Source organism: Lissotriton helveticus, chromosome 3_1 (genome assembly GCF_964261635.1).
Source record: "Lissotriton helveticus chromosome 3_1, aLisHel1.1, whole genome shotgun sequence".
NCBI classification, from domain to species: domain Eukaryota; kingdom Metazoa; phylum Chordata; class Amphibia; order Caudata; family Salamandridae; genus Lissotriton; species Lissotriton helveticus.
This window is the reverse complement of record NC_136061.1, coordinates 995994967-996017889: the sequence shown is the minus strand read 5'-3', so window position 1 is coordinate 996017889 and position 22923 is coordinate 995994967. Positions and strand designations below refer to the sequence as shown.

Below are 22923 nucleotides of genomic sequence, written 5' to 3'. Positions count from 1 at the left end.
GTAAAACATTTTTTTCTCTAGGATTTACATGAGAGATGCCCAATGTTCAACCTCTGTAATGTGTAAAGGACATTCTGAGGATGATTAATATGTAAAGCAATCATAGGATATTAACTTTTAAGTTCCCTAAATTCTAAAGTCGAAAATGGGTAAATTAGACTATTTAAAGAGGCATTCTTGCCATTAGAGTAACTTTTACAGTGTCTTAGGCTTTAGTAAATACATACATTTAGGTATCATACAAGTTTGCCAGTTATTCTTATTTGGGGTTGCTATGCTGCCTCAGTGAGCCAATGTGACTGGTGCACGGGTTTTGTTTAATATCAGGATTGAAGGTTCTAGCTTTGGCAGGGCCTATTTGGACATTCATGTTTAAAAGACTTGGACAGTTTTTTTCCTTTGTCAGCTCGAGAGACGAATAGGAGGGTGGTCAAGGAACGCACGGAGTATGTCAGGCAGAGGTTGATCTGAAGGTCAGTGAGGTGGGGGTTTAGGAGTAAGTGAAACCAGATGTTCTGCTGAGGGCCTTTCGGACCTCAGGGCATCCTGGCGCAGGGGACGTAGAGTGTCTGTGAATGTGTTTTACTTTTGGAAAGTTGGGATTTAGTATGTTTATGGAAGATGGTTAATTACAGTTGGTATTTTGTATGTTATGTGCAGTCGGCAGTATGTTGAAAAGAGATGGGTTTTTATTATGACTTCTTCGCAAGGAAATGTTCGTGTGTTTTTTTTTCATGATTTAGCATTTTCCCCTTTATGAATCGTTCCTGCTGGTGTGTGTCAGAAGCGACACTGTAAGTTTTATTTGACAGTTCAATCTCCAGTGCTGGTGATCTCCTGTCAAAAGGGTGGGAGTAAGTGAAAGTGTAATTTTTGACACTAAATGAAAGTATAATTTTGGTACAATTTTGATTTTGATTCTAAACCTGACAAATTAAGCAGGCCTGCATTTCTGGGTTTTGGGCTGCATGAATACATGCGTCACTGCTTCTTTACATGTGCCATTGTAATTTGTCCATGCCTTTTTGTGCTTGCTATACTGCATGTATATTTGATGGCTTGGTATATGTTGGTTGTGTTTTATGTTGCTGCTTAAGAAATTATTACAAGTTTGCCAGTATTGTAAGGAGGCATGTATGACGATATGTGTCACTTTTACAATAATTAGGTAAAATTTGTACTGATACTAAATTTCACAGACATGATGTTTGCATGCTGTGGACACGAATAGACAACACCTCACCAGTGTATGTCAAAATCTGGCCATATAGTATTGAAGTAAAATAAAAGAGATATACAGGAGTCATGATACTACCCTCTCCCTCATGGACCAGGTAATTCTAAATTTATGTATCCTTGATTGGACCTAAGGATGAAATTATAGATTTGTGGCTCTTGTTAAAAGTGACCTAAACTTTTCATTTTTTTCCCTGCAGAAGGAACTGGACCATTAACTGACATTACTGTATATGGTGTAAGGGCCAGTGGTAGAGTCCAAATTTCTGCACTATTTGTAACTTTTGTGTCCATGCTTTTGGTATTTGGTCTTTTGTTGCTTCTCCCCTGACCGATGTCGCATCATGCTTAGTTATTGGGGATTTTAGTTGTGTCCTATTTCCATTTCCCTTTTCCATATTCCTTTCATCAGTCAGCCCATTTATTATTATGGGTGTATTGTTTATGTGCACACTTCTAGATTGAAGTGATGTATTAGGGACCCCCATGTTATGTAAAATGTTTTTTAATTCAGACTGATTGTCGGGGTAGTGACAGGCTGGTTAACTGACCCAATGTTATAGTAATACCTGCAAACACAACAATGATGGACAGAATGTGGATCAATGTCACACATTCACCCCAGTCCAAAGATCTGGGCCCAAATCCATCGTTTTTCCACTCCACACCACCCTGGGTTAGACAATGGCGATATGCAAATCAGCGCTGACCCTGTGCCCCATGGGAACAGTCCAGTCCGAACTACAAAAGCCATGTCCTTCCCAGAACGGAAACAAGCATCCGAGGACCGGCCCGGTTTCGAGGTAACACCTCTCATCAGCCCGGCTAGCTTGATTCCAGTGGTGTGGAGTGCCTGGGACTCACGTCTGAGCATCCCCAGTACACTTAGAGCGGTACCTGCAAACACAACAATGATGGACAGAATGTGGATCAATGTCACACATTCACCCCAGTCCAAAGATCTGGGCCCAAATCCATCGTTTTTCCACTCCACACCACCCTGGGTTAGACAATGGCGATATGCAAATCAGCGCTGACCCTGTGCCCCATGGGAACAGTCCAGTCCGAACTACAAAAGCCATGTCCTTCCCAGAACGGAAACAAGCATCCGAGGACCGGCCCGGTTTCGAGGTAACACCTCTCATCAGCCCGGCTAGCTTGATTCCAGTGGTGTGGAGTGCCTGGGACTCACGTCTGAGCATCCCCAGTAGAGCGGTACCTGCAAACACAGCAATGATGGACAGAATGTGGATCAATGTCACACATGCACCCCAGTCCAAAGATCTGGGCCCAAATCCATCGTTTTTCCACTCCACACCACCCTGGGTTAGACAATGGCGATATGCAAATCAGCGCTGACCCTGTGCCCCATGGGAACAGTCAAGTCCGAACTACAAAAGCCATGTCCTTCCCAGAACGGAAACAAGCATCCGAGGACTGGCCCGGTTTCGAGGTAACACCTCTCATCAGCCCGGCTAGCATGATTCCAGTGGTGTGGAGTGCCTGGGACTCACGTCTGAGCATCCCCAGTACACTTAGAGCGATACCTGCAAACACAACAATGATGGACAGAATGTGGATCAATGTCACACATTCACCCAGTCCAAAGATCTGGGCCCAAATCCATCGTTTTTCCACTCCACACCACCCTGGGTTAGACAATGGCGATATGCAAATCAGCGCTGACCCTGTGCCCCATGGGAACAGTCCAGTCCGAACTACAAAAGCCATGTCCTTCCCAGAACGGAAACAAGCATCCGAGGACCGGCTCGGTTTCGAGGTAACACCTCTCATCAGCCCGGCTAGCTTGATTCCAGTGGTGTGGAGTGCCTGGGACTCACGTCTGAGCATCCCCAGTACACTTAGAGCGGTACCTGCAAACACAACAATGATGGACAGAATGTGGATCAATGTCACACATTCACCCAGTCCAAAGATCTGGGCCCAAATCCATTGTTTTTCCACTCCACACCACCCTGGGTTAGACAATGGCGATATGCAAATCAGCGCTGACCCTGTGCCCCATGGGAACAGTCCAGTCCGAACTACAAAAGCCATGTCCTTCCCAGAACGGAAACAAGCATCTGAGGACCAGCCCGGTTTCGAGGTAACTCCTCTCATCAGCCCGGCTAGCTTGATTCCAGTGGTGTGGAGTGCCTGGGACTCACGTCTGAGCATCCCCAGTACACTTAGAGCGGTACCTGCAAACACAACAATGATGGACAGAATGTGGATCAATGTCACACATTCACCCCAGTCCAAAGATCTGGGCCCAAATCCATCGTTTTTCCACTCCACACCACCCTGGGTTAGACAATGGCGATATGCAAATCAGCGCTGACCCTGTGCCCCATGGGAACAGTCCAGTCCGAACTACAAAAGCCATGTCCTTCCCAGAACGGAAACAAGCATCCGAGGACCGGCCCGGTTTCGAGGTAACACCTCTCATCAGCCCGGCTAGCTTGATTCCAGTGGTGTGGAGTGCCTGGGACTCACGTCTGAGCATCCCCAGTAGAGCGGTACCTGCAAACACAACAATGATGGACAGAATGTGGATCAATGTCACACATGCACCCCAGTCCAAAGATCTGGGCCCAAATCCATCGTTTTTCCACTCCACACCACCCTGGGTTAGACAATGGCGATATGCAAATCAGCGCTGACCCTGTGCCCCATGGGAACAGTCCAGTCCAAACTACAAAAGCCATGTCCTTCCCAGAACGGAAACAAGCATCCGAGGACCGGCCCGGTTTCGAGGTAACACCTCTCATCAGCCCGGCTAGCTTGATTCCAGTGGTGTGGAGTGCCTGGGACTCACGTCTGAGCATCCCCAGTACACTTAGAGCGGTACCTGCAAACACAACAATGATGGACAGAATGTGGATCAATGTCACACATTCACCCAGTCCAAAGATCTGGGCCCAAATCCATCGTTTTTCCACTCCACACCACCCTGGGTTAGACAATGGCGATATGCAAATCAGCGCTGACCCTGTGCCCCATGGGAACAGTCCAGTCCGAACTACAAAAGCCATGTCCTTCCCAGAACGGAAACAAGCATCCGAGGACCGGCCCGGTTTCGAGGTAACACCTCTCATCAGCCCGGCTAGCTTGATTCCAGTGGTGTGGAGTGCCTGGGACTCACGTCTGAGCATCCCCAGTACACTTAGAGCGGTACCTGCAAACACAACAATGATGGACAGAATGTGGATCAATGTCACACATTCACCCCAGTCCAAAGATCTGGGCCCAAATCCATCGTTTTTCCACTCCACACCACCCTGGGTTAGACAATGGCGATATGCAAATCAGCGCTGACCCTGTGCCCCATGGGAACAGTCCAGTCCGAACTACAAAAGCCATGTCCTTCCCAGAACGGAAACAAGCATCCGAGGACCAGCCCGGTTTCGAGGTAACACCTCTCATCAGCCCGGCTAGCTTGATTCCAGTGGTGTGGAGTGCCTGGGACTCACGTCTGAGCATCCCCAGTACACTTAGAGCGGTACCTGCAAACACAACAATGATGGACAGAATGTGGATCAATGTCACACATTCACCCCAGTCCAAAGATCTGGGCCCAAATCCATCGTTTTTCCACTCCACACCACCCTGGGTTAGACAATGGCGATATGCAAATCAGCGCTGACCCTGTGCCCCATGGGAACAGTCCAGTCCGAACTACAAAAGCCATGTCCTTCCCAGAACGGAAACAAGCATCCGAGGACCGGCCCGGTTTCGAGGTAACACCTCTCATCAGCCCGGCTAGCTTGATTCCAGTGGTGTGGAGTGCCTGGGACTCACGTCTGAGCATCCCCAGTAGAGCGGTACCTGCAAACACAACAATGATGGACAGAATGTGGATCAATGTCACACATTCACCCAGTCCAAAGATCTGGGCCCAAATCCATTGTTTTTCCACTCCACACCACCCTGGGTTAGACAATGGCGATATGCAAATCAGCGCTGACCCTGTGCCCCATGGGAACAGTCCAGTCCGAACTACAAAAGCCATGTCCTTCCCAGAACGGAAACAAGCATCCGAGGACCGGCCCGGTTTCGAGGTAACACCTCTCATCAGCCCGGCTAGCTTGATTCCAGTGGTGTGGAGTGCCTGGGACTCACGTCTGAGCATCCCCAGTACACTTAGAGCGGTACCTGCAAACACAACAATGATGGACAGAATGTGGATCAATGTCACACATTCACCCCAGTCCAAAGATCTGGGCCCAAATCCATTGTTTTTCCACTCCACACCACCCTGGGTTAGACAATGGCGATATGCAAATCAGCGCTGACCCTGTGCCCCATGGGAACAGTCCAGTCCGAACTACAAAAGCCATGTCCTTCCCAGAACGGAAACAAGCATCCGAGGACCAGCCCGGTTTCGAGGTAACACCTCTCATCAGCCCGGCTAGCTTGATTCCAGTGGTGTGGAGTGCCTGGGACTCACGTCTGAGCATCCCCAGTACACTTAGAGCGGTACCTGCAAACACAACAATGATGGACAGAATGTGGATCAATGTCACACATTCACCCCAGTCCAAAGATCTGGGCCCAAATCCATCGTTTTTCCACTCCACACCACCCTGGGTTAGACAATGGCGATATGCAAATCAGCGCTGACCCTGTGCCCCATGGGAACAGTCCAGTCCGAACTACAAAAGCCATGTCCTTCCCAGAACGGAAACAAGCATCCGAGGACCGGCCCGGTTTCGAGGTAACACCTCTCATCAGCCCGGCTAGCTTGATTCCAGTGGTGTGGAGTGCCTGGGACTCACGTCTGAGCATCCCCAGTAGAGCGGTACCTGCAAACACAACAATGATGGACAGAATGTGGATCAATGTCACACATGCGCCCCAGTCCAAAGATCTGGGCCCAAATCCATCGTTTTTCCACTCCACACCACCCTGGGTTAGACAATGGCGATATGCAAAACAGCGCTGACCCTGTGCCCCATGGGAACAGTCCAGTCCGAACTACAAAAGCCATGTCCTTCCCAGAACGGAAACAAGCATCCGAGGACCGGCCCGGTTTCGAGGTAACACCTCTCATCAGCCCGGCTAGCTTGATTCCAGTGGTGTGGAGTGCCTGGGACTCACGTCTGAGCATCCCCAGTACACTTAGAGCGGTACCTGCAAACACAACAATGATGGACAGAATGTGGATCAATGTCACACATTCACCCAGTCCAAAGATCTGGGCCCAAATCCATCGTTTTTCCACTCCACACCACCCTGGGTTAGACAATGGCGATATGCAAATCAGCGCTGACCCTGTGCCCCATGGGAACAGTCCAGTCCGAACTACAAAAGCCATGTCCTTCCCAGAACGGAAACAAGCATCCGAGGACCGGCCCGGTTTCGAGGTAACACCTCTCATCAGCCCGGCTAGCTTGATTCCAGTGGTGTGGAGTGCCTGAGACTCACGTCTGAGCATCCCCAGTACACTTAGAGCGGTACCTGCAAACACAACAATGATGGACAGAATGTGGATCAATGTCACACATTCACCCCAGTCCAAAGATCTGGGCCCAAATCCATCGTTTTTCCACTCCACACCACCCTGGGTTAGACAATGGCGATATGCAAATCAGCGCTGACCCTGTGCCCCATGGGAACAGTCCAGTCCGAACTACAAAAGCCATGTCCTTCCCAGAACGGAAACAAGCATCCGAGGACCAGCCCGGTTTCGAGGTAACACCTCTCATCAGCCCGGCTAGCTTGATTCCAGTGGTGTGGAGTGCCTGGGACTCACGTCTGAGCATCCCCAGTACACTTAGAGCGGTACCTGCAAACACAACAATGATGGACAGAATGTGGATCAATGTCACACATTCACCCCAGTCCAAAGATCTGGGCCCAAATCCATCGTTTTTCCACTCCACACCACCCTGGGTTAGACAATGGCGATATGCAAATCAGCGCTGACCCTGTGCCCCATGGGAACAGTCCAGTCCGAACTACAAAAGCCATGTCCTTCCCAGAACGGAAACAAGCATCCGAGGACCGGCCCGGTTTCGAGGTAACACCTCTCATCAGCCCGGCTAGCTTGATTCTAGTGGTGTGGAGTGCCTGGGACTCACGTCTGAGCATCCCCAGTACACTTAGAGCGGTACCTGCAAACACAACAATGATGGACAGAATGTGAATCAATGTCACACATTCACCCCAGTCCAAAGATCTGGGCCCAAATCCATCGTTTTTCCACTCCACACCACCCTGGGTTAGACAATGGCGATATGCAAATCAGCACTGACCCTGTGCCCCATGGGAACAGTCCAGTCCGAACTACAAAAGCCATGTCCTTCCCAGAACGGAAACAAGCATCCGAGGACCGGCCCGGTTTCGAGGTAACACCTCTCATCAGCCCGGCTAGCTTGATTCCAGTGGTGTGGAGTGCCTGGGACTCACGTCTGAGCATCCCCAGTACACTTAGAGCGGTACCTGCAAACACAACAATGATGGACAGAATGTGGATCAATGTCACACATTCACCCCAGTCCAAAGATCTGGGCCCAAATCCATCGTTTTTCCACTCCACACCACCCTGGGTTAGACAATGGCGATATGCAAATCAGCGCTGACCCTGTGCCCCATGGGAACAGTCCAGTCCGAACTACAAAAGCCATGTCCTTCCCAGAACGGAAACAAGCATCCGAGGACCGGCCCGGTTTCGAGGTAACACCTCTCATCAGCCCGGCTAGCTTGATTCCAGTGGTGTGGAGTGCCTGGGACTCACGTCTGAGCATCCCCAGTACACTTAGAGCGGTACCTGCAAACACAACAATGATGGACAGAATGTGGATCAATGTCACACATTCACCCCAGTCCAAAGATCTGGGCCCAAATCCATCGTTTTTCCACTCCACACCACCCTGGGTTAGACAATGGCGATATGCAAATCAGCGCTGACCCTGTGCCCCATGGGAACAGTCCAGTCCGAACTACAAAAGCCATGTCCTTCCCAGAACGGAAACAAGCATCCGAGGACCGGCCCGGTTTCGAGGTAACACCTCTCATCAGCCCGGCTAGCTTGTTTCCAGTGGTGTGGAGTGCCTGGGACTCACGTCTGAGCATCCCCAGTACACTTAGAGCGGTACCTGCAAACACAACAATGATGGACAGAATGTGGATCAATGTCACACATTCACCCCAGTCCAAAGATCTGGGCCCAAATCCATCGTTTTTCCACTCCACACCACCCTGGGTTAGTCAATGGCGATATGCAAATCAGCGCTGACCCTGTGCCCCATGGGAACAGTCCAGTCCGAACTACAAAAGCCATGTCCTTCCCAGAACGGAAACAAGCATCCGAGGACTGGACCGGTTTCGAGGTAACACCTCTCATCAGCCCGGCTAGCTTGATTCCAGTGGTGTGGAGTGCCTGGGACTCACGTCTGAGCATCCCCAGTACACTTAGAGCGGTACCTGCAAACACAACAATGATGGACAGAATGTGGATCAATGTCACACATTCACCCCAGTCCAAAGATCTGGGCCCAAATCCATCGTTTTTCCACTCCACACCACCCTGGGTTAGACAATGGCGATATGCAAATCAGCACTGACCCTGTGCCCCATGGGAACAGTCCAGTCCGAACTACAAAAGCCATGTCCTTCCCAGAACAGAAACAAGCATCCGAGGACCGGCCCGGTTTCGAGGTAACACCTCTCATCAGCCCGGCTAGCTTGATTCCAGTGGTGTGGAGTGCCTGGGACTCACGTCTGAGCATCCCCAGTACACTTAGAGCGGTACCTGCAAACACAACAATGATGGACAGAATGTGGATCAATGTCACACATTCACCCCAGTCCAAAGATCTGGGCCCAAATCCATCGTTTTTCCACTCCACACCACCCTGGGTTAGACAATGGCGATATGCAAATCAGCGCTGACCCTGTGCCCCATGGGAACAGTCCAGTCCGAACTACAAAAGCCATGTCCTTCCCAGAACGGAAACAAGCATCCGAGGACCGGCCCGGTTTCGAGGTAACACCTCTCATCAGCCCGGCTAGCTTGATTCCAGTGGTGTGGAGTGCCTGGGACTCATGTCTGAGCATCCCCAGTACACTTAGAGCGGTACCTGCAAACACAACAATGATGGACAGAATGTGGATCAATGTCACACATTCACCCCAGTCCAAAGATCTGGGCCCAAATCCATCGTTTTTCCACTCCACACCACCCTGGGTTAGACAATGGCGATATGCAAATCAGCGCTGACCCTGTGCCCCATGGGAACAGTCCAGTCCGAACTACAAAAGCCATGTCCTTCCCAGAACGGAAACAAGCATCCGAGGACCGGCCCGGTTTCGAGGTAACACCTCTCATCAGCCCGGCTAGCTTGATTCCAGTGGTGTGGAGTGCCTGGGACTCACGTCTGAGCATCCCCAGTACACTTAGAGCGGTACCTGCAAACACAACAATGATGGACAGAATGTGGATCAATGTCACACATTCACCCCAGTCCAAAGATCTGGGCCCAAATCCATCGTTTTTCCACTCCACACCACCCTGGGTTAGACAATGGCGATATGCAAATCAGCGCTGACCCTGTGCCCCATGGGAACAGTCCAGTCCGAACTACAAAAGCCATGTCCTTCCCAGAACGGAAACAAGCATCCGAGGACCGGCCCGGTTTCGAGGTAACACCTCTCATCAGCCCGGCTAGCTTGATTCCAGTGGTGTGGAGTGCCTGGGACTCACGTCTGAGCATCCCCAGTACACTTAGAGCGGTACCTGCAAACACAACAATGATGGACAGAATGTGGATCAATGTCACACATTCACCCCAGTCCAAAGATCTGGGCCCAAATCCATCGTTTTTCCACTCCACACCACCCTGGGTTAGACAATGGCGATATGCAAATCAGCGCTGACCCTGTGCCCCATGGGAACAGTCCAGTCCGAACTACAAAAGCCATGTCCTTCCCAGACGGGTGGTGTGGAGTGGAAAAACGATGGATTTGGGCCCAGATCTTTGGACTTGGGTGAATGTGTGACATTGATCCACATTCTGTCCATCATTGTTGTGTTTGCAATTACCGCTCTAAGTGTACTGGGGATGCTCAGACGTGAGTCCCAGGCACTCCACACCACTGGAATCAATCTGCCGGGCTGATGAGAGGTGTTACCTCGAAACCGGGCCGGTCCTCGGATGCTTGTTTCCGTTCTGGGAAGGACATGGCTTTTGTAGTTCGGACTGGACTGTTCCCATGGGGCACAGGGTCAGTGCTGATTTGCATATCACCATTGTCTAACCCAGGGTGGTGTGGAGTGGAAAAACGATGGATTTGGGCCCAGATCTTTGGACTGGGGTGAATGTGTGACATTGATCCACATTCTGTCCATCATTGTTGTGTTTGCAATTACCGCTCTAAGTGTACTGGGGATGCTCAGACGTGAGTCCCAGGCACTCCACACCACTGGAATCAAGCTAGCCGGGCTGTTGAGAGGTGTTACCTGGAAACCGGGCCGGTCCTCGGATGCTTGTTTCCGTTCTGGGAAGGACATGGCTTTTGTAGTTCGGACTAGACTGTTCCCATGGGGCACAGGGTCAGTGCTGATTTGCATATCGCCATTGTCTAACCCAGGGTGGTGTGGAGTGGAAAAACGATGGATTTGGGCCCAGATCTTTGGACTGGGGTGAATGTGTGACATTGATCCACATTCTGTCCATCATTGTTGTGTTTGCAATTACCGCTCTAAGTGTACTGGGGATGCTCAGACGTGAGTCCCAGGCACTCCACACCACTGGAATCAAGCTAGCCGGGCTGATGAGAGGTGTTACCTCGAAACCGGGCCGGTCCTCGGATGCTTGTTTCCGTTCTGGGAAGGACATGGCTTTTGTAGTTCGGACTGGACTGTTCCCATGGGGCACAGGGTCAGTGCTGATTTGCATATCGCCATTGTCTAACCCAGGGTGGTGTGGAGTGGAAAAACGATGGATTTGGGCCCAGATCTTTGGACTGGGGTGAATGTGTGACATTGATCCACATTCTGTCCATCATTGTTGTGTTTGCAATTACCGCTCTAAGTGTACTGGGGATGCTCAGACGTGAGTCCCAGGCACTCCACACCACTGGAATCAAGCTAGCCGGGCTGATGAGAGGTGTTACCTCGAAACCGGGCCGGTCCTCGGATGCTTGTTTCCGTTCTGGGAAGGACATGGCTTTTGTAGTTCGGACTGGACTGTTCCCATGGGGCACAGGGTCAGTGCTGATTTGCATATCGCCATTGTCTAACCCAGGGTGGTGTGGAGTGGAAAAACGATGGATTTGGGCCCAGATCTTTGGACTGGGGTGAATGTGTGACATTGATCCACATTCTGTCCATCATTGTTGTGTTTGCAATTACCGCTCTAAGTGTACTGGGGATGCTCAGACGTGAGTCCCAGGCACTCCACACCACTTGAATCAAGCTAGCCGGGCTGATGAGAGGTGTTACCTCGAAACCGGGCCGGTCCTCGGATGCTTGTTTCCGTTCTGGGAAGGACATGGCTTTTGTAGTTCGGACTGGACTGTTCCCATGGGGCACAGGGTCAGTGCTGATTTGCATATCGCCATTGTCTAACCCAGGGTGGTGTGGAGTGGAAAAACGATGGATTTGGGCCCAGATCTTTGGACTGGGGTGAATGTGTGACATTGATCCACATTCTGTCCATCATTGTTGTGTTTGCAATTACCGCTCTAAGTGTACTGGGGATGCTCAGACGTGAGTCCCAGGCACTCCACACCACTGGAATCAAGCTAGCCGGGCTGATGAGAGGTGTTACCTCGAAACCGGGCCGGTCCTCGGATGCTTGTTTCCGTTCTGGGAAGGACATGGCTTTTGTAGTTCGGACTGGACTGTTCCCATGGGGCACAGGGTCAGTGCTGATTTGCATATCGCCATTGTCTAACCCAGGGTGGTGTGGAGTGGAAAAACGATGGATTTGGGCCCAGATCTTTGGACTGGGGTGAATGTGTGACATTGATCCACATTCTGTCCATCATTGTTGTGTTTGCAATTACCGCTCTAAGTGTACTGGGGATGCTCAGACGTGAGTCCCAGGCACTCCACACCACTGGAATCAAGCTAGCCGGGCTGATGAGAGGTGTTACCTCGAAACCGGGCCGGTCCTCGGATGCTTGTTTCCGTTCTGGGAAGGACATGGCTTTTGTAGTTCGGACTGGACTGTTCCCATGGGGCACAGGGTCAGTGCTGATTTGCATATCGCCATTGTCTAACCCAGGGTGGTGTGGAGTGGAAAAACGATGGATTTGGGCCCAGATCTTTGGACTGGGGTGAATGTGTGACATTGATCCACATTCTGTCCATCATTGTTGTGTTTGCAATTACCGCTCTAAGTGTACTGGGGATGCTCAGACGTGAGTCCCAGGCACTCCACACCACTGGAATCAAGCTAGCCGGGCTGATGAGAGGTGTTACCTCGAAACCGGGCCGGTCCTCGGATGCTTGTTTCCGTTCTGGGAAGGACATGGCTTTTGTAGTTCGGACTGGACTGTTCCCATGGGGCACAGGGTCAGTGCTGATTTGCATATCGCCATTGTCTAACCCAGGGTGGTGTGGAGTGGAAAAACGATGGATTTGGGCCCAGATCTTTGGACTGGGGTGAATGTGTGACATTGATCCACATTCTGTCCATCATTGTTGTGTTTGCAATTACCGCTCTAAGTGTACTGGGGATGCTCAGACGTGAGTCCCAGGCACTCCACACCACTGGAATCAAGCTAGCCGGGCTGATGAGAGGTGTTACCTCGAAACCGGGCCGGTCCTCGGATGCTTGTTTCCGTTCTGGGAAGGACATGGCTTTTGTAGTTCGGACTGGACTGTTCCCATGGGGCACAGGGTCAGTGCTGAGTTGCATATCGCCATTGTCTAACCCAGGGTGGTGTGGAGTGGAAAAACGATGGATTTGGGCCCAGATCTTTGGACTGGGGTGAATGTGTGACATTGATCCACATTCTGTCCATCATTGTTGTGTTTGCAATTACCGCTCTAAGTGTACTGGGGATGCTCAGACGTGAGTCCCAGGCACTCCACACCACTGGAATCAAGCTAGCCGGGCTGATGAGAGGTGTTACCTCGAAACCGGGCCGGTCCTCGGATGCTTGTTTCCGTTCTGGGAAGGACATGGCTTTTGTAGTTCGGACTGGACTGTTCCCATGGGGCACAGGGTCAGTGCTGATTTGCATATCGCCATTGTCTAACCCAGGGTGGTGTGGAGTGGAAAAACGATGGATTTGGGCCCAGATCTTTGGACTGGGGTGAATGTGTGACATTGATCCACATTCTGTCCATCATTGTTGTGTTTGCAATTACCGCTCTAAGTGTACTGGGGATGCTCAGACGTGAGTCCCAGGCACTCCACACCACTGGAATCAAGCTAGCCGGGCTGATGAGAGGTGTTACCTCGAAACCGGGCCGGTCCTCGGATGCTTGTTTCCGTTCTGGGAAGGACATGGCTTTTGTAGTTCGGACTGGACTGTTCCCATGGGGCACAGGGTCAGTGCTGATTTGCATATCGCCATTGTCTAACCCAGGGTGGTGTGGAGTGGAAAAACGATGGATTTGGGCCTAGATCTTTGGACTGGGGTGAATGTGTGACATTGATCCACATTCTGTCCATCATTGTTGTGTTTGCAATTACCGCTCTAAGTGTACTGGGGATGCTCAGACGTGAGTCCCAGGCACTCCACACCACTGGAATCAAGCTAGCCGGGCTGATGAGAGGTGTTACCTCGAAACCGGGCCGGTCCTCGGATGCTTGTTTCCGTTCTGGGAAGGACATGGCTTTTGTTGTTCGGACTGGACTGTTCCCATGGGGCACAGGGTCAGTGCTGATTTGCATATCGCCATTGTCTAACCCAGGGTGGTGTGGAGTGGAAAAACAATGGATTTGGGCCCAGATCTTTGGACTGGGGTGAATGTGTGACATTGATCCACATTCTGTCCATCATTGTTGTGTTTGCAATTACCGCTCTAAGTGTACTGGGGATGCTCAGACGTGAGTCCCAGGCACTCCACACCACTGGAATCAAGCTAGCCGGGCTGATGAGAGGTATTACCTCGAAACCGGGCCGGTCCTCGGATGCTTGTTTCCGTTCTGGGAAGGACATGGCTTTTGTAGTTCGGACTGGACTGTTCCCATGGGGCACAGGGTCAGTGCTGATTTGCATATCGCCATTGTCTAACCCAGGGAGGTGTGGAGTGGAAAAACGATGGATTTGGGCCCAGATCTTTGGACTGGGGTGAATGTGTGACATTGATCCACATTCTGTCCATCATTGTTGTGTTTGCAATTACCGCTCTAAGTGTACTGGGGATGCTCAGACGTGAGTCCCAGGCACTCCACACCACTGGAATCAAGCTAGCCGGGCTGATGAGAGGTGTTACCTCGAAACCGGGCCGGTCCTCGGATGCTTGTTTCCGTACTGGGAAGGACATGGCTTTTGTAGTTCGGACTGGACTGTTCCCATGGGGCACAGGGTCAGTGCTGATTTGCATATCGCCATTGTCTAACCCTGGGTGGTGTGGAGTGGAAAAACGATGGATTTGGGCCCAGATCTTTGGACTGGGGTGAATGTGTGACATTGATCCACATTCTGTCCATCATTGTTGTGTTTCCAATGTTATAGTAAGACACGTTTTCCATCTCAATAGGAGATATCTTAAGTTTACCTTTTGAACATGACAAAATTTCAATGTCTATTTTAATCCCTCAGTTCTCTTTTGTTCCTGCTGCTTTAATTTTTGGTGGGATCAGATGTGTTCTAATCATACAAATACAAGGGACTCTCTAGTTCGTGTCCTTTTGTCTGCACATTTGATCATTAGCCTTTGTATTGCATAGTGCACTTAATGCACAACTTTTAAAGGAATTTTTCTTCATGTCCTTGTTAATCTGTATTATGTCATTTCTCTATTTTGAGATGTTCTAGATAAGGAATTTAGAACACCTAGGCTCAATCATTGAGGAAAATATGTATTTGCACCATTAGACAATGCCACCATATGTAAAAACATCCATTTAGATAGAATTTTCATGTAGTTATTTACCCTTCGATGATGAAGGATATGCTCTCACACGAAAACCCAATTGAAAAGCCCAGAGACACTGTTTTGCCTACTACCTTTATGTTTGAAATTGCTTTTAGAAAATGACAGTGCATTCTAGACCAACATTGTCCCATGGCGTGTGGCCACTCCCTTGCAGATTGCAGGCCACCTGCTTGCAGTCCCCTTGTTAAAACCCATGAACTATTTTTGTGCTTGATTTGAAGGAAACTAACAGTTGTGTCACATTTCCTATATCACTAGGTTCTGCGGGATCTTCCAGAGTCAAAGGAAGAGTGATACCCTGCAGACCTGTGATCAAGACTAAGCCCACTCTCCATCAGTGACAGATGAAAGACAGACTTCTTGGCTCTACAATTCCTGCAACCAGAAAGTAGTGTGACAGCAATCGTCAGCGTGACAGCGATCATCAGCGTGCCCCCAATGGTACCTCCCAAGCAAGCCATTTTGTTTCATCAGAAGGCGTTGTACAAAGAAAAGAAAAGAGGAGCTGGTTTCAAAGATGCGAAGGATCCCTGTTGTTGATGGCAGGGCTGTCATCCAGTTTGTTCAGTTTGTTCAACTGTCATGTGCTTGAACCTCTGACAGCGCGCGGTCCCCTGATCCCCTTGGCCTGAGTTTTTGGCCCCTCACACACCTCTTTTCCTTTGCTCCAGCGGAAAGGCAGTGCACCTGAGGATAAAAAGGCACTACATTCCGGTGCCCATGAGAGAGCAGCTTGAGCGTCCTCTGACACTCTGATGAGTGTTGGAGTCTGAAAGTGCTGCTGATCTTGCTGGGTTGTTTCTCAGTAGTGCTTGGATCTGCATGAAATGCTTTGTGCCCTTGATCAATGAAGGGCACATCATTTGTAGTGTCTGCCACGAAGAAGAGACACTGGTGCACTGTCTTGAGACATTGAGACTTTTTGAATGAACTATGAGTGTTTGCCAGGAGGGCACTCCAACGGATACTGAGTCATGAAGAGCCTGAATGAAGAGGCCCAACGCGGAGAAGACACTGGAAGCGGATTTGATGAACAATAGAAGCCTGCCAGCAGAGGCTTTGACGGACTCTGGGTATTTTCTGTGAGCTTGTATAGAATTGGAGTTTGGTAACTAATTTTTGCAGCTTTGCTGGCATTGTTTTAAAAGTACTATTCTGTTTAGTAAAAGCAGAATAACGTCCATTTTCTGTGAAAGAGTATTCCCTTTTCACCTCAGAGCATTAATGAGAGTCACCACTGTTTCACTTGAGCATATAATGAATTACAGAAATGCTTAGGAAGACCTAAAATGTACTAGATAATTTTAGGATTTACGTTTGCTTAGGGTTGTGGAAAATTATGATTCATTTGTAATAGCGGTCACTACTTTGTCTGTATGTTCTCAATGACGTGTTTTCTAGTGTTTTTAAACATGGCCTTGTCTTTTATGGGTGGGATTGTTTTTGCTGCCCAATTCACATCTGCACCCACCTCCCTAACCTATGTCCTTTCCTACTCCTACTTCTTTGCATCTTTCTAGATTTTACCCGAACACGGATAGTTAGGAGATCAGAGTTTACTGATTTTCCTCTTGTACAGTTTCTGCATCGACACCAGTTAGTAGTGAACATCACTGATTGTTGGGTGTGTGGTCTTGTGCCACATACTGCAGATGGAGGCATTCCCTATTTTGGTCCTGCCATATATGGCCTTTGTGCTACTGCGTGTGTAGGGAGACCTGTCCCGAGAAAGTCGCTAGGTAATAGGATTATGCTTCAGTAACATCTTAAGGATTTTTATAAAATATAGATCTGGACTCAGACTAGCATGAGTATAGGTTATTGCCTATGTAAGGGCAAAAGGTGCGTCTGTAGTACTGCAAATTCTGGACTCGTGTCGTAGCATGACGATTTTTATATCAAAAGACCGAGAATGGCTAGTACACTATGTACAAGCATTTTCGTCATATTCCACTAACAATTTCACCTCAAAATCGTCATTTTCGTTCTGAAACCCTTGGCTTCCAATTTTGTGTACAGCAGCCATTTTGTGTGTTGCCCTTTACATAGGCTATAACACACAGCTAAATTCGATTCCAAAAGGCCACGTACACCTTGATTGACTTTCCCCTGACCTGGACAGGTTGGAACCATTGCCCCAGGCCGGACCTGTTTGGTCAGTTCCTCTCCCAGTGGCCGAGCAAGATAGCATCATGCCATAAACCTTTTCATCGCACACACACCCTGCCTTATCTTACTTCCATCTGTTCCTGCTCCTGCCTCCATGAGCTATTTATGACATGGGCTGTGATCTTACTGTTTTGGGGTTAGCCAGCCTTGTCAGCTAAAGAATGTATTCATTATGTGGACATTGTTTATGGCCTGGATTATCTTGAAAGTGGGATTTGCATCTGTGTGCACGTTCTGGGAATGTACTTCAAATATGTGCCTAGGGCACAATAATTCGTATAAAGGGTCTGTGCTCAGACCATTCAGGAGGCTATCTCATTCAGTCACTTTAGGTGTGGCTGGGCGACGTAGCCTCACAATTTAATTGTAATAAAGATGTCTTTTCATATTTCAGATTCTCTGTTGATTTCTTTGCTGCTTTTGAATGGACTACTTGTTGGTAAGACCCCTGAGAAGGAGATTGGGGATTCCTAGTACTTCACCGCTTGCACATTTGTTCCCACACCAGTGCTCCGCGGCAAATAATTGGGGGGTTAGTGGCGCTTAACAAAAACCCTAAACTCTTTACTTTCACTCACATGGCAGTAATGTTATTATGCTTAAAAGGTATGATACTGTACCAGCAAAACATTGCTTAAATACCTGTTTTAAAAAATGTTAGTTTCTACTTTTCAAACAACATAGAAACTAGTGAGATCAAATTCTAAAATGAACAGTGCATATTATAAGTATTTGAAGTCATATATATTCGACTTCACCTTTCTATATACTTTCATTTTCGTAGGTACTCCTTCAATCTATGTCAGGTAAATATTTAGCTGACTATTTAAAGAAATGACATTGTAAGTTCTGAAAGGTGTAGTCTTCATTTACTAAAATGTGAGTGAACAATCACACTGCACGGTAGTGCAAGATGGTGAAAGAGCATGCTCTGCCACTCACCTGGAGGCCCCCTTGGCGACCAGGGCCTCCCCCCTCTGCAGGGCGCCTGTCGTGCAGTCCTTGATCTCATTCTGCAGCTCCTCGTGCCTCGAAGCCAGGACAGGCAGGCTCAGGCCCTCTGCGTTGAGGAGTTTAAGGTAAGCTTCGATGCCTCCCAGTTTATCGAACGCCTGCGAAGGAAGAGCGCAGGCATCACTATCACAGTACACGTCACTACCCAGCAACATGACACACTATTTCATAAATCAAGGTGAATCTCAGCTGCTTTCATTGACGTCTTGGTGAGTGTGGTGTAATTGTTCTGTCTAAATAACGCTCCACTTAAAATAAACAAATTCCTATTTGTAAAGCGGGAAGATATCACCCTTTAAGGTTTCAAGGTCGTCAGGGAGATCCCCCGAGGTATTGGCCAGAGTCACGTGCTAAAGAGCTGAAGCCCGTGATCGAACCGTGACCCCCGTGCTCCGGAGTCAGCAGCTCTAGACTCTGAGCCACACCGCTGCCCTCCAATTCCCTTCATATTTAGAGACTTATTTTGCTCATCGACCTTCCCCGGGGAATCACAGTTCACCATTTCTAGTTTCATAGCAATTATGTGCCGAATCATAAACATTTTGATGACTCTTGCAACGCCCCAGGCTTACTCCTGAATCAAAGCGCAAGCAAGGAGTACTCCCAGATTAATCCTGGAATTTAGTACTAAAAGAGTAAGTCACATCAAACTGTTTGTGATTCGGGCCCTATATTTGCAGGTCTTTACACTTCTGTTTAAAGCAGTGCCTATTCGTACATGTGAGACCATCATAGCTCTAAAAATAAACAATCCACAGAATTCCGGATGTGTCACGTGCATGTGATTATTAAACATAGATACAAATGCACCTTTTTCACCAGCATCATTAACTATTTGTCCCTAGAGTCTCACTCCTAATGAAAATGTTACAGAATTGGATTTTGCCAAGCAAACGGGTCAGGAAAACTAGTATTAGCCTAAACTTCCACTTACACTTGTAGCTGCAATCTCCATTTGTTGTATTATTCTCTGCTCTTCCACGCCTTTAATCAGCATGAGCAAGGGTTGGGCATTGCATTGAATCTTGCACCACGGAAAAGCAGCTTACTCTCTTTAAGTATGGAAGTTCTGCGCTGCATACACTGGGGTCTCAAAAGCAGTGGCACATACAATTCTATTTACCTTCTGTAATTGTTCAAATTCCTGGATTTTCCAGTGGATGGTTTGTAGTCTGTTCTGCTGATCTCAGACACACTGAGTTTAGATTGTAAACTGAACAGGTTTGCTGCCATTCAGAATGGGAGTTTTTAGAAAGAGATATGTACAAAGTTGGACAACTTCGCTTCTGGTCCTGTACTTTTTTGAGGGATTAAAATTGTTTCTCGAAAATTAAATAAAAAGTGTGACCAAAATAGCACTACTTTATGCAATCTCAACTAGAGCTTAATTCCACTCACAAAGACCATAACTGCAAAAACATTTAGGGCCTGATTACGAGTTTGGCGGATGGGACACTCCATCACAAACGTGACCTTTATCCCATAAACTATATTACAAATTCCAATGGATATAATGAAATTCTAATTTGGCGGATGGGATATATGTCATGTTTGTGACTGAGTAACCCTGTCCGCCAAACTCGTAATCAGGCCATTAGATTGAGCATTCTCAGACAAGTCCAGCCCTACTACCTAAAGATCGGCAGTGCCGGTGAGCATCTGGAGGGCGAATGGGACAGCAGAGTGATAAAAGATTAGTGACACAAAAAAACAGAATTCTCCGACATCCCCACTCCCAGAGAAGTAACCCCTCAGGCTCCATGATCAATGGACAGTAGGACTGCTGGACCCAGAGGAACCGTGAGAGCCACCCCATTCCCAACATCTGCCCAGCATCAACCCTCATCAAGGACCAGCCTGTCAAGGAAGGCTTTACTGATTCCACTTAGGTGAACACATATTTTTTCTGCTCCAGGTCTACTCTAATGTCTCATCTGGCATACCAGAGATGCAGTAATGCCCCTCGCTGATGAGGCCTGATCGATGTCCATCAGAGCCTACTCCTGACCAGTATATTCAGGTTCATGGCCAGAAAAACAGCAGCCTGTTCTCTTCCCATTTCACACAGCTTCTTTGCACAGTCGCCCACAACACCTGACCCCTTCATTCCGATGAGCCAAACACAGGCATCACCATGACTCTAGACCCTTCCTTGGGGCTCCTTAGTTTATAAGGGAGCAGAAAGGCTTTAACTCCTGTGGCTGTTACAACCTCTAGTAGCAGCCTCAGAATGTCTGTCATCACTTCTCCCAACCTCTTCCTTAGCAGCTCAAAAGGGGAATCAGCAGGAATGCCTATCATCCTAAGAAAAATGCTTCTCCTTACTTTATCCAGTGATTCCATCCTGTCTTCTAGAATGATTATGGCAACTATGGCTCTTTGTTTAAATGTTTTAAGGTCGCTCACATCTTCTGCCACCTCTACCTTTTGTCCCTCCATGTGCATGTGTTGTCTACTCCACCTCTTAACCCTGCCTCGGAGGGCCTCCATGTGGGTCTCTATGTTATGATAGCAGATTCAAACACAACTGTTGTGCCCAGGGTACAAGTCCTAAAAAAAGAAGTGGGGGACGCTGACATCACGACAGGAAGTGACGTCACGAAATGTAGCTTGCACTCAGTTGCAGTTTATAGTTATCGAGCTCCCAGTAAAATAAGCAGGGGATGCCGTCCGCCCGCGTGGTACCCCGACTCGAGCCCTGGTTGTGCCACATATCAACATGGAGAGTATAGATAGACTGGAAAAGCATGTTCTCACCATGCTACAACTATAAGCCATCAGGTGTGTCGAGGGGTCTCACGGAATGGCCTTCTGCTTAGCCCTGTATGGCATAAAAAAGTACTATTTACCATCCTCCTCTTCCAACTGATGGTCTGCCCCAGTTTTGAATGCTTGAGAACAGCAGGCCCCTCTCAATGCTTGGGTTTCCCACCAGACTGGAAGGATGAGGCATCTGAGGATCCTTCATGCATGCCTCCGCTGGACCACACTTTAGGCCAAATCTCTTGATGAGGTTTCTTCAGCAGCTCACTTCCCACTGTTGAAAAGCGGAAACCGCCCGTTAACTGAAGTCATCAGTTGCACTCCTATGGATCATTTACCTTGCCTTGCTCCTCCCCCCAGAGCCATCAGTCGAGCAGTGGAGTGACACACCATAGTACTGCAAGCCTTTCACACCCTAGCACTTAATAGATGGCAGTTCTGCCCGAGCCACCCTGACTTACTGCTCACCTCTTGAGGATGACTGGGCAGGGGTCGCCTCCACCCAGGGTCTGACTAGGACAAAAATTAGTCGCAGGCACCAAAATAAAAGTGTCCCCTATAAGTGAACCAGAGAGCAAAAACAGTGGACACTGTTTGCAAACTTGAGCAGTTTTGAACTTGCAAAGACACTGTATAAGTGTTCTCCAGGGTATAGAAGACTGCATGAATTTGAGTTTGCTGCAGTCAATGTTCATTTTAATATCAGGTGTAGGAAGGTAGATCCCTAACTATGGTTGCCCCCAACTTTTTGCCTGGTGTTTTGCTGGTTTTCTGACTTAGTTGACCTGGGACCCTGCTATTCAGGGCCCCAGGCCTACTGCTCTCTCTGTAAAATGGATTCCATGTACCTTAGGTACATATCTAAATTGGATACTGAGTCACCTTATCAGTCCCTGTACAGTGTACCTTAGGTACCCAGGGCATAGGTGTACCCAGGGCCTACCAGGGGCTGCAGCATGTATTATGCCACCCCTGGCTGGCCATCCAAATCTGACACAACTGGCTGCTTGACAGCTGGGGCAAGGTGGTGTAATCACCCTTTGCTTTAGATATAGTATACCTATATCTAACCCTAAAATGGACACACAGATCTCCTATCAGTCACTCCTATGGCAGGCCTTAACAATCCTGAAGGCAGAGTGCTTGGAATCGTGTGAGATGGTGCTCTGGCATGAGCTGAGCCTGTCTGCGGCTTTCGGGATCCATCCCTTAGCCGTTTCCATGATATCGCATACCATATACTCTTAAGTGCATTATAATCCTCGCGGTTATATGCCAACTCTGGTATCGCTTTATCAAAACATGTCGAGTAAGGTGTCATACGAATTGGAATACTAACCCCTCGCCAATTCTGGCGACGGGGTTAGCATCCCACCCTTCTAGAGGGACACGACATGTATGTAACCCCTAACCCCGGTTAAAGTCCGACAGAGCCTTAGCATCCACAAAATGGATGCTGCCACCGAGACACAAGTCTGCCCTCCTGCTGCTGGGAGTCCTCCCAGAGCAGGAGGCAAGGACAAAGGGTTTCCTGCCAGGGGCGGTGCCAGCACCGTCCCAGACAGGGTTTTGTGTATTCCAGGTAGGCAGGGCTACAGAGGAAGGTGACTGCAAGTGGCACCCCGGTGCTCACTGTGCATAGGCCGGCTGAAACCAGTTCCAGGGGCACTCCAGCC

The 22923-nt window shown here is 48.8% G+C and overlaps 1 protein-coding gene across 3 annotated transcripts in view; it reads right to left on the bottom strand.

The window, feature by feature from the left end:
- The window catches only part of CCDC141 (coiled-coil domain containing 141), an 808330-nt gene that overhangs the window by 341979 nt on the left and 443428 nt on the right, over window positions 1-22923 (bottom strand). For all 3 annotated transcript variants that reach the window (XM_078681492.1, XM_078681494.1, XM_078681493.1), the window contains exon 8: window positions 18413-18582. In XM_078681492.1, coding sequence (XP_078537618.1) covers window positions 18413-18582 — 170 coding nt within the window. The remainder of the gene's footprint in view (window positions 1-18412; window positions 18583-22923) is intronic.